The sequence below is a fragment of the Lupinus angustifolius genome, chromosome LG04, assembly GCF_001865875.1.
Source record: "Lupinus angustifolius cultivar Tanjil chromosome LG04, LupAngTanjil_v1.0, whole genome shotgun sequence".
In the NCBI taxonomy this organism is placed as follows: Eukaryota; Viridiplantae; Streptophyta; class Magnoliopsida; order Fabales; family Fabaceae; genus Lupinus; species Lupinus angustifolius.
The window spans coordinates 13,895,112-13,908,123 of record NC_032012.1 but is presented as its reverse complement, the minus strand read 5'-3'; the positions used below and the strand labels follow the sequence as shown (position 1 = coordinate 13,908,123).

The following is a 13,012-nucleotide window of genomic DNA, read 5'->3' as shown; positions in this document are numbered from 1 at the left end:
TAATGAGGGTTCAGTCCTATGGTTGACAGAAAGGCAAACTCCTCTCGGACTAATTGATGAAATCATAGGGCCAATGGAAAGTCCTTATTATTGTGTCAGATACAATTCTGAAAATGAAGTACCTGTGGGGATCAATGTAGAAACTTCAATCTCTTATGTTCCTGAATTCGCCAAGCACTTGCCTAATCATGAGGATCTTTACAAGAAAGGGTCTGATGCATCTGGTGTGAATGATGAAGAGATGCTCAATGAAGTAGATTTTTCAGATGATGAAAAAGAGGCTGAATACAATAATCCAGAAGTTCCACTAAAACGGTGTGTAGTACTTGCCTTGCCTGCTCCAAATGCCCCACCAATGTTTGGTGGTGGCCGTGGGCATCATTCATCATGTTTAGGCGCTGGACGAGGTCGTGGGGAGCGTACACCATCCTCAGGAACAGAGCCAGGCCGTGGATGGAATTCACTGCATTCTGACACTGGACGAGACCGTGGTGCCGCTCTCCTAAATCCTCCTAATACTGCTCCTGATCTACCTAAAGCACCTTCACAACCACTGCCTGCAGTGCATCATAATCCACATTTAGGCACTGGAGGAGGCCATGGTGCAGCTCAACTAATTCCTCAGACAAATGCAGCTCCTCAGCTACCTACAACACCTTCACAATCACTGCCTGCAGTGCATCATTATCCACAGCCACTGCCTGTAGTGTATCATAATCCACAGCCACTGCCTGCAATGCATCACAATCCACAAGCACTGACTATTATGCCTCCTAATCCACAGCCACAGAATGCTATGCATCCTTATGGATTCTTAGCAAATAGAGCACTATGGTTCCAACAAAATTTCCATACTCCTCATCAGTTCCCTAGGCCAGGAATGCCATTTCAGCAACAATTCATTCCTGGACAACCCATTTATGCACAGGGATTCATGGGTCAAAACCATTTGGAAATTGGAGTGAGGCCACCCTTAGGGCAGATTCCACCTCCTACCATTTTCCAGTGCAATTCTCAACAAGGGAATCAGTATCCTCCCAATCAGTTCCATCCTGGATCATCTAACCGAGGGAGAACAATGTTTCACAGAGGAAGGGGTTGGAGAGGTTATCGACCAACCAAGTGAAGCTTTATTGTATAGTCCAATTCCAATGAACATTGAGATCGTTTATGCAGCTGGGTCTTCTTTTTTTTTGGAACATCGGAAATTAAAAAACAAAGAAAGCAAAAGCAAGTGATACCCCGTACTAAGCTTAATGCAGCTGGGTCTTTGTTGAAACTATATACTTTACTAGTAATTTCCCGAAATAGAACTGTGATTATTAATCTTCGTATAGTAGTTTCTCAAAATGAAAATGCACTGTCTATTTATTAGTATTTCAATGAATGTTTACCAGCATTGCCAAATACCATAGAAATTTTTATCATTGATGAGTGGGTCTCTTGGTAGCTCAATTAATTACTTAGGACAAATTAACATATAGGTCCTCATATGGTGCTTTGACAAAATGGGTAAAAAAGATTCATAACATGACAACCCAAAGAAAATGAAGATCAATAGTGCACCACAACTAGTTCTCAAATGGAGTCAGGTTTTTGCATAAAAAAAGTAAATTGTATAAAAAAAAAATGGAGTCTGGTTATGATTTGCATCTTGCAAACCTTTAGTGCAGTGCACCACAACTCTTGGATTCCAACTAAATTGTAACCTGAAAAACTATTTGGGAACTTCAAATACAGTAAGAGCTTATTTATTTGACATTTTGATATTATGTATCAATTTTTATGTATAATAATTTGATCTTGTAAAAATAAAATGTTTAAACTAGTACTTAAGTATCATGAAAGTGAATGAAAATAATCTACGGGTCATAAAAATACTAAAAGCAACAAATTTAACCCATATTTTATATTTTTAAAAACTATTTTGCTTTTTTTCAATTTTTAGTATCAAATTGGTATATGTAAAAATTTTGAAAAATCAAAATAGTTCTTTACTCTAATATAAATTCCCAGTGAATCAACTTTCATCTCCTCCTCCCAAATAAAAAGGAACAATTATTGGGATGAATATCAATGAACTAGTAAGCAAGATAATATAGCATTTATAGTATTTATTCTCCAATCATAAAAGTTATCAACTTACCCAATTTCAGTAAGGGTAAGTCTTTAATTGTGGAATCATAAAAGCGACCAATTAATCTGATTCAATATTCATAATTCCTTGATCTTTTCTCTAAGCACTCACGAAAACAATCCTATGGATCTAGATTTCGTTGTAAAACTTGTAGTAAAAAGCAGCTGAATCTAGATCTTATATACACTTCCAAATTGGATGTTTTTATATTCCTAGTCCAACGTCTGATTAAATTGGATGATGATTATTGCATGCAACCTAAATTTGATGATGATCAAATCCAACGCTGTTTTGGTCTTATAAAGAGTATGTAATGTCTGATGCCCAGTTCTCTTTATCCAACGTTGTTTTTGGTGAGTTTACCCGTTATGAAAAATATGCTAAAGTTATGGATAAGACCGGGATGTGAAACATGTGTTAGAGGGTTTTTTTGGAAGATAAAAAGAAGTATGCACTGACAATGTATGAGATTTATACATTGTCATTGTATCATTCATCGTTGATGTTTAATTATTGTTGACTTTTAAAAAAGTACTCAAAATGGATGGTGATGGAAATTGGAGTGAGGCCACCCTTAGGGCAGATTCCACCTCCTACCATTTTCCAGTGCAATTCTCAACAAGGGAATCAGTATCCTCCCAATCAGTTCCATCCTGGATCATCTAACCGAGGGAGAACAATGTTTCACAGAGGAAGGGGTTGGAGAGGTTATCGACCAACCAAGTGAAGCTTTATTGTATAGTCCAATTCCAATGAACATTGAGATCGTTTATGCAGCTGGGTCTTCTTTTTTTTTGGAACATCGGAAATTAAAAAACAAAGAAAGCAAAAGCAAGTGATACCCCGTACTAAGCTTAATGCAGCTGGGTCTTTGTTGAAACTATATACTTTACTAGTAATTTCCCGAAATAGAACTGTGATTATTAATCTTCGTATAGTAGTTTCTCAAAATGAAAATGCACTGTCTATTTATTAGTATTTCAATGAATGTTTACCAGCATTGCCAAATACCATAGAAATTTTTATCATTGATGAGTGGGTCTCTTGGTAGCTCAATTAATTACTTAGGACAAATTAACATATAGGTCCTCATATGGTGCTTTGACAAAATGGGTAAAAAAGATTCATAACATGACAACCCAAAGAAAATGAAGATCAATAGTGCACCACAACTAGTTCTCAAATGGAGTCAGGTTTTTGCATAAAAAAAGTAAATTGTATAAAAAAAAAATGGAGTCTGGTTATGATTTGCATCTTGCAAACCTTTAGTGCAGTGCACCACAACTCTTGGATTCCAACTAAATTGTAACCTGAAAAACTATTTGGGAACTTCAAATACAGTAAGAGCTTATTTATTTGACATTTTGATATTATGTATCAATTTTTATGTATAATAATTTGATCTTGTAAAAATAAAATGTTTAAACTAGTACTTAAGTATCATGAAAGTGAATGAAAATAATCTACGGGTCATAAAAATACTAAAAGCAACAAATTTAACCCATATTTTATATTTTTAAAAACTATTTTGCTTTTTTTCAATTTTTAGTATCAAATTGGTATATGTAAAAATTTTGAAAAATCAAAATAGTTCTTTACTCTAATATAAATTCCCAGTGAATCAACTTTCATCTCCTCCTCCCAAATAAAAAGGAACAATTATTGGGATGAATATCAATGAACTAGTAAGCAAGATAATATAGCATTTATAGTATTTATTCTCCAATCATAAAAGTTATCAACTTACCCAATTTCAGTAAGGGTAAGTCTTTAATTGTGGAATCATAAAAGCGACCAATTAATCTGATTCAATATTCATAATTCCTTGATCTTTTCTCTAAGCACTCACGAAAACAATCCTATGGATCTAGATTTCGTTGTAAAACTTGTAGTAAAAAGCAGCTGAATCTAGATCTTATATACACTTCCAAATTGGATGTTTTTATATTCCTAGTCCAACGTCTGATTAAATTGGATGATGATTATTGCATGCAACCTAAATTTGATGATGATCAAATCCAACGCTGTTTTGGTCTTATAAAGAGTATGTAATGTCTGATGCCCAGTTCTCTTTATCCAACGTTGTTTTTGGTGAGTTTACCCGTTATGAAAAATATGCTAAAGTTATGGATAAGACCGGGATGTGAAACATGTGTTAGAGGGTTTTTTTGGAAGATAAAAAGAAGTATGCACTGACAATGTATGAGATTTATACATTGTCATTGTATCATTCATCGTTGATGTTTAATTATTGTTGACTTTTAAAAAAGTACTCAAAATGGATGGTGAATGATAGTGTGTATGTGTATAAATCTTTACACTGTCAGTGTACAGATTTTACATTCTTTTTGAAATAACAAAACTAATCATTTATATGATTATTCTTTTGAACAAGTATTAATTATTCATAAAAATTGAATTATTAATCTTTTGATTTATTTGAGAATGTCTTGCAACACTAGACAAATGTCAGGTTAGTATGTATTCCAAGTTTATGAATGTATAATTTCATGCATAAGAATTTTTGTACAGTAGATAGATATATATTAGAAATAGGAAAATTGGGCTATGAATGACGAGATGGGAGCGTCTTCTATTATTTGAGGATGACTCTTTGCAAGTGCAATTTCTAGAACTCGAGAGAATGTGATGCAAATTTCATAATGTTTGGAGTTGTGATGGAAGTTGATAAGGAAATGTGGGTGAATGAGATTATGGCTATTGTGATATAGATTAAGACAGTTGAGATTGAGATGTGAATTATTTTGTAATTAAAAATTTATTTTTGAAATTAATGTATTTACGTTGCGGTCTAATGTGGTTGCATGGCAACCACATCATTATAATATTATATCACACCACAATTATAATATGATGTAGGTACATTAATATTATATCATATCACATGATATAGTCTGCAATTTGAATCACTGATTCTACCTACATGTTTGGTTGTGCTATATTTGCTATGACTGTGTTTATGAGAATGCATGTGAGCATAGGAAAACACAAGAATATGAGGTTAAATTAGATTTTAAATGACATAGTGGTAAATTTGAATTAATAATCAATCTAAGATTGAACACATTTGATATTTGAATTATCAGTCCTTAAAATAATATATCCGTTGATGCAAATATTTGCTGAAACTTAGAAGGTTTATATGCAAAAATAAGTTTTAACAAGATTAAATTGTATTAGCAACCAACAAATAAGCAATTATTCAACAGGGCAAGTACGATTAAAGGAAGATTTTGTCCTTATTTATCCTCTAAATCACACTAAAGCTACATCCAGTCCCTAGGAATCATGATTTGTCCCTTATAAAAAAAAATCAATATATATTTTTCTTAAGTGGGCTCTACCAATAATATTTTATACGTAGTCTATCAGTTCAACTCCTCTCCAATATTGGAGAGGTCAATACTAAAATATAAAGAGAAAGTTTATAAAAAAATTTATCATTAAAAATAAATATAAAATCATGGCTGTCAAAAAAATATTTTTATCACATATTATAATCTTCATTCAATATTGAACTGTTTTATGTGAAATGATCCCTATCCCTATCCTGTACACATTCAATTTGTTGTATGAGTTAACCCTTTGCCTCTCCATGCTTCCGAGTATTGCAATCTGAAGGGTCACTTGTGTATTGTTTGATAACCTCTATGCTCTCATGGGTCACTTGATTATTCTGTCACTACTTTGTTTCGATAAGTAAAACTATTGAGGAAATTTCACTGGAAGCTACAATCTCTCTTTATTTCATTTTAGTCGATATGCTATAATCGACTAAACAAGTGATAAGCTATAATGTATCAAATAAGCTATAAGCTAATGTTATTTACTCTTTAGCCACATCCATTATTTAATAGGAAAAAGGATAAACCATTCAAAACAAAAGGCTTTGTTACCATACAAATTTGGCCTTAATATGTCAAGAAACTAAAAATAACATTTATTATTCATATTACTTTAAAATAAAATATTAATTACTTTTTTAAATTTTTTGAATATAATATATAAATCCTATTTTTCAAGTATTGGTTTTTTTGGGTGATTTTTCCAAGTATTGATTTTTCTTGAGGGGACTTTGTGAGCATATGAATGTATCACTTCATGTGTTATTTATAATTGATCCAAAAATACTTAATTATTAAAATTTTAATTTAGTCATATTTTTTTCACTGGTAACATACATTATGGGACAAAATATGTAATCCATACATTGATAAAACTTAAAGAAAGAAATAAATGGAGCTAAACATTAAATTGAAATTAATAATCCAGTTAACAATGTTATTGAATGCTGAAAAAGGACTAGTAAATAAGTCCTTATGTAGAGAAGGATAGTGAATAATATGATGACTTTATAGGACTCAAGCTTTGGCATTCCTAGTAAAGTCAATACAAGTCTGGCAATTGCAATCTGAAAATCGACAGATATCACATCCAAAACACACACATGTTGTGCAACCTTTGCATGTTGGAGAACGAGTGCATCCCCTGTAAATTCTGCGACTTGCTCTTTCTTCATCAACATCACATGTTATTCTGAAATGCATGTCATAGTTACTGTTAATGGTTTCATCAGAAAAGAAAATGTACTTACCAATCATGTAAATGTAGCAATGGTGAATATACATTAACAATGGCCATTTCATAATGGCAATAGATATGGAAAAGAAAATGTACATATCAGTACTGAAAATGAAGACAACCTTATTCTGCTCAGAAATAAGGCAAAGTGGCAAAATACCATGCCTTAACTAAAGCAGTCATACATTTCTCATTGGAATGTTATAAGTAAATGAACTCTTGCCTATACTGTCATCTCTTGGTTACCTAATGAACAAAAGAAGATTGAAACCCATGATAGAAGATAGCAGAAAAGTTGAACACAACAAGAAATGAAATAAGAAAACTGTATGATAAGGTGACTAAAAAAGTTTTTGTAGAAAGTTCTCAAGAAAAAAGGAGTTTGAATTACCTACATTCGAGCAATCAAGGATATGTATGATGAAGTTAAGATTAGTGTAAGAACACAAGGAGGCATCATATGATTTTCCTATTGCTATGAGACTATACCAATGGTCAACATTGAGATCTTGTCTATATTGGTCTTTGCCATGCTTACTGAGCATATCCTAGAACCAACATCACAATGTATGCTTTTTGTGAACGATATTTTCTTAGTGGGAGACTCGAGAGGAATTAAATGGGAAGTTGGAAATGTAGAAACAAATTTTAGAAGTACATGACTTTCGTATTAGTCGAAGATAGAGTATATAGAGTAAGTTTAGCAAGAAGCGCACAAAACAAACGATAGAGGTAATGATTGTGGATCATAATATACACAAGTCACTAAATTTAGATACCATGTATCAATCATACAAGACGGTGGGAAGTGCTTCAGGTATCATATGTGATAGAGACACTTTCACAACACGGCTATAAGACTTACAAAGTTATATGAGGCTAAATAGTTAGGAGCAGAATGTCAACAAGAGAATAAACTCCATTAGCAGAGATGAGTCGACATACTAGACAACATAGGATTAGAAATGAGTGTATTAGGGAAAATTTGAAGTATCTTCTATTATAGATAAGATGGTAGAATCACACCTTAGGTGGTTTGGACATATATAGAGGAGATTGGTAAAAGCCTACATAAGGAGAGTAGATCGAACGAAATTTAGTCTAATTTCTAGGCAAAACTATTAAGAAAGATTTTGAGGTCAATGTTTTGTCATTGAACAAGATTTATAATAAATTATTATATCATCGTTTGATCTATATAGCTGACCATATCAAATAATATAATGTCTTGGTTGCTGTACTTAGAAAGAGTACAAACCAATTAAACCACAGACCAGGAATATAATCACCTATTTGGATTTGTCAAAACACTGAATTTATGGTTAGTATTTAGCATTGACAGGAATTCCTCAACATTTGGATTTGGCCAAATGCTGTTTGAAATAAATATACAGTATCCAGCATTAGAGAAAATTGATGGGGAAAGAGTGATGATTTGAGCAATAGTAGTGCATGGTGTAAGAGATTACAGATTATCAAGAATTATTACATAAAAATAGAGAGGATAATTGGCAACCTCAAATCGAAAGTGACTTTAAACCATTTCATTCAAAAGCTAAACTTATTCCAAAGTAAGAATGAAGAATAAATAGAAGAACTAAACCTATATACATGAGCATTATTAAAACCAGCATTTATAGCATGAATTACTGCTCTAACTATTATCTCATCATGGCATTTTAATATGAAAGAGATTGACATACTTGTCATATGGATGATCAGAACATTTCCAATCTGCATCAGCCAAAGCATCATGGTGAATACGACATTCCTCTTTAGTCCTCAAACGGAATCTGCGCTCCTTGTTACACCGAGTACAGCGAACAAACTCGTCGTGGTGGCAAGCCCGTCCATTATGGGATCTATGAGATCCATTAGCACTCTTTGATTGTTGATTGTAGTATTTGAGAAGCACTGTCTTATACAATGGAACCTTCTCACCATTAACTATTACCCATATATTATTCTTCCATTTCCTGGCTGTTTCTCTTCCAGAGTGTTTCTCAAATGCAGCAGGAGTCAACTTGTCTAACAACAAAATCATCCATCATTATGAATAAGAATGTCATGATTTAGATAAAGTATTCTGTTTCTATATAAAGAGCATACAAATTATAACTGAATAAATAGAGCATTCTGATTTAACACTGCATGGCATTGATGGTAAAAAATTAAATTGGAAACATTTATTTCTTTATGAATGCATAAAAACAGTCACAAAACAATAACAGTAAAATCATTTTGCTACCTTATCTACCATATTACAAAAATAAGAGATGGAAACCAAACAAACTTTTACTCATTGCCACAAAGTTCCTACACAGGTATCAAGAAGTGATGGACAAAAATTTAGATTATATTACACCCTCAAGTATAGAGTCTCTTCCCTAGATGCTGATCGGTCAAGTGATTATCCAATCCAATCACAATAGCATGCTACTATAGTACTGTAAACAAATTTATTTTCTAATGTCAGTATTTATTAGAGAATATGATTAAATGTAATAAGAGTTAGTTAGAAGTTACTTGGTTGTAGTTAATTAGTGTTATGAATGATCTATTACAGAATTTCATGCATAAATGTGATCTTAATATAACGGTAAGATTGTTTGTCTTGTGACCTGAAAGTCACCGGCTCAAGTACTGGGAAAAAGTTTTTTTTATTGCGATGGACCCTGCCCAAACCCTACTAGATAAGAGCCTTGTGCATTGGGTGACCTTTTTCTTCGGTATTTCATGTACAGTTTCAAGCAAATATTTAAATTATTGATAAGCAGTGCAATGTTTAGTAGTTGCAGAGTGGAAAACGAGACTTTCAAGTTAAAGTTTCTACTTCCTGTAAGCTATAAGGCATCAGCAAAGGTACTATTCCCTTCTGTTCCAGAACAGACAAATTTCCCTTTCAACCTACATCTTTCAGAAAGTAGAACAGTAGAATACAGATACATGAAGCAAATATAGAATAGCAAAGCATATGCATGCAGGTTCTATATAAAATTTAGGTTCCATGTTTAACCCCTGCATGAGGTGTATATAACTCAGGTATCCAAATAAAAAAGTATACTTTATGGGGATTATATGCCTCCAATAACCTAGTCAAATACATGTAGCTCATTCATTACACACATGCATGTAAGAAAATGATTTAATATGTATACACTGATGGTATAAGTGTTTTTTGTTTTTTTACACTGTTAGCAAATCTTCACCGTTCATATGTTAGTTATTATTAACTTTCAAACAAAAGTATTATAAATCAATGATGTATGATACGCTGACAGTATAAGTGCATAAATTTTAAACTCATAAGAGAATATATATATAGGCCATAAAAGGGAGCACATCTCATGTTAAATGAATTCAAAGAGACTTAATGTAAGATCAATGCATCTTAACCATAATGATCAAGCGAGGTTATTCAACACCACAAACTAGGAGGTTGTTATTCATCAAGAAGCAAGCCATGCATCAACTTTCCACATTTTCATTGGTTTAGTATCAAATCAGCATGTTCACTGTCACAAATCAACATACAGTTCAACTGTATAACAAGCATAAAAACAAAAGTGATCACTTGCATAACAACAATCACAAAAACTCTCAAGTATCAATCCATAGCAGAATATAACAATCCTACAATGATACACCATAAAAGTCAAAACCAAATCATCATGCACATAAATCATCAAAACACAAACTTCAAGAGAGAGAGAAAGACCTTCTTGACAACCAGGGGTGCATTCACAAGTGATTTCAAGAAACCCATTTAAGAATACCCTAAGCCTTCCAACAGCATCACCATATCTATGACTAGTACAACCACACGTTATTTCAACATACTCACCAACACGCTTCACCCCACTCACCTCTCTCAGTTCTTCATCACTGAACAATGTTACTAACCCATTCTCTCTCTCCAACCCTTTCTCCATGTCCATTCAAAAAGACTCTGTTTTTAGCAATAAGGTTATATGTAGAAGGATAATTAAATCATGGGTCGAGTAATATTAGGCGAAAAAAGTGTTATTTTGAGAGATCTAGCATAGAATAATTAAGAAGAGTGAAAGAGAGAGAGAGAGAGGGAGAAAAGGGTTTGGTAAATGGGGTTGAATGAAATGAATGAATGAGCTGGCTATAAGTGAAAACTAATGATGTTGTGTTGTTGAGAGGTGAATGGGTTTCAAGGGTGCTATTTGCATGATATGACAGTAGATAGAGAGAGATAGAGAGAGAATGAGAGAGAGAGATAGAGAGAGAATGAGAGAGAGAGGTTGTTGCTTTGGGGTGAGGGATTTTGGTTTATGGGAAGTCCCTCTCATGGAAGGAGTCGAGGTTTTCATTTGTTGTTGTTCTCATTTTTATAGGAAGTTGCACTATTTCCCACTTTTTTCGGTGAATATTGTTCAAGTTTTATGATCTTGGGTTAACAGAAAATAATGAAATTCAGTTTTCCCCCTCAGTTCTCTACTGCATAATCTGTGATTTGGCTTCTGTATTTTTGACATGATTGATATGAATTAATGAGCCACATCTGCTTTCTTAGAGTTTATTTATCTACTTCATCTATAACTTTATTCTTATTGATTAAAAAAGTCAAATATTTAAATTTAATATGTATTAACTTTTATATGTTTTGACCAATAAAATAAAATATCTAAATTTAATATATATTAACTTTATATTTTTTGACCAATAAAAATAAAAATTACATGAAATAATATATATCTTTGAATATAAAATGTGCTTCCGGAGTAAATATATTCAAGCTTCTACAATGTTAAATAAATTAGCACTACCATTTCATTGATTAATAGTATGACTTGGGAAATAAATGGAAGTATAAGTGGTTGTTTCATTCAACCAATGTTACCAGTACAACTCAATAGTGACATTATTACTTATTATTATTTGTACAAATTTTGTAGTTGTAACTTTATGCTTGTGGTGTTAATCTATGATACGTTACAACTTTCAAGATACATTATGTTATGTATATTCAGAGACCATACTCCCTGGTAAAGTATTTATTGTTGTTATGGTCTTCCCAAAAGGAAGGGGCATGAACCATTTAGTATAATCCAAAAAAGCTTACTCAGTGATGACATATATAAATTGTGGATTTGTGGTGAGCCGTTGAGCACATTATATGTCTTTATTAACAACAAAGCAAACCCATATATCTATTAATCAACACTTATTGAATGGACAATCCCGTATCCCGAAATGAATTAGTTATTTATTCATAAGGTAAAATGATACTCTTAGTAGTACTAAAAAAAACTAAAGATATAAATCAAGAAGACAAATGTTAGTTAAGTAATATAAAACCTCATTAGATCCTAACATAGACAAAAAATGTCAAAGTTCAATTTCTAAAAAATGGATTAATTCATTACTCAATCGTAAGATAATACTCTTAATTATACTAGAAAAAACTAAAGATATAAAACTTAATTCCAAACTAGTCTAGACTTTTTAAAACTTAAGAACACTACTTGTAAAAAGACCTATAAAGTATTGTTAGATAGGAGTATTAGATTAGGTGAATTAGTTTAATTTATGTATATTCTTACATGTCACGAAACACCAGTACTGTCAAAAGTAATGCTTTTCAAGCTAAGAAATTGTTTGTTTCCATTTCATATAGTTAGTGGTGGTCACTTTAACTTGTGCACCAAAACCTTTTTGTTATCACAAGTTTTTGTTCCCTTTCTCACCTTTATTCCTTATAAAATGTACACCATGATATTTACCCCAAGCCACTGGAATAAAGCTATCAGTTGCAGCTAAAGTACTTATAAGAAATCCATTAATCTCATATATAGCTTTTAATTACATCCTCCAAAACATTAATGCCGCAACTTTAGGAGGACAAATTAGAATGTTACTAGTTGTGTCCGGTCTCATGTTACTAATGATCCAGTATGTTTGTTCTGCATCTAAATTTGTAAACAAAGTATGTGCTCTTTATATAGTACATTTGATTTTGGTGTGCATATTTGGCAATAAGCAATGATTGCAGCCATTGATTATGAAATAAGTGCTTGATATTTTCTGTAGTACATAATTTAAATCCTATAAATAACATATATACATCCATTCTGGTAAACCAGAGTCTAGTTTATTGGACTACTTTTTTCTTACATAATTTAAAGAGTAATGATATATTCCCATATTAAATTATTATACTAATCTTTATACCTAAATAAAGTGATATTTGTCACTTATAAATCAATCACTGACAACTAAAAAAACATATGTCATTTTTGTATA

General features: G+C 32.3%; 1 protein-coding gene across 2 annotated transcripts; it reads right to left on the bottom strand.

Annotated features, from left to right (window-relative positions):
• LOC109345932 (protein ULTRAPETALA 1-like) lies at positions 6,395 to 11,065 on the bottom strand. 2 transcript variants are annotated; one of them, XM_019585218.1, is made up of 3 exons: positions 10,463 to 11,065; positions 8,443 to 8,769; positions 6,395 to 6,694 (listed from the first exon to the last, which is right to left on the bottom strand). In XM_019585218.1, the coding sequence occupies exons 1-3, from the start codon at positions 10,675 to 10,677 to the stop codon at positions 6,520 to 6,522; spliced, it is 717 nt and encodes a 238-aa protein (XP_019440763.1). In that variant the 5' UTR covers positions 10,678 to 11,065; the 3' UTR covers positions 6,395 to 6,519. The 2 variants fall into 2 exon arrangements, with proteins under 2 accessions (XP_019440763.1, XP_019440762.1); XM_019585217.1 differs by having other exon boundaries at positions 8,443 to 8,767; positions 10,458 to 11,057.

Bases quoted from the DNA above. Each gene is read 5' to 3' on its own strand.
- LOC109345932 (XM_019585217.1), bottom strand. From the start codon at position 10,677: ATGGACATGGAGAAAGGGTTGGAGAGAGAGAATGGGTTAGTAACATTG. The intron at 8,768-10,457 runs GTCTTTCTCTCT...TTTTGTTGTTAG, and splicing joins CACCCCTGGTTGTCAAGAAG to ACAAGTTGACTCCTGCTGCA. The intron at 6,695-8,442 runs GTATGTCAATCT...CATGCATTTCAG, and splicing joins TCTGATCATCCATATGACAA to AATAACATGTGATGTTGATG.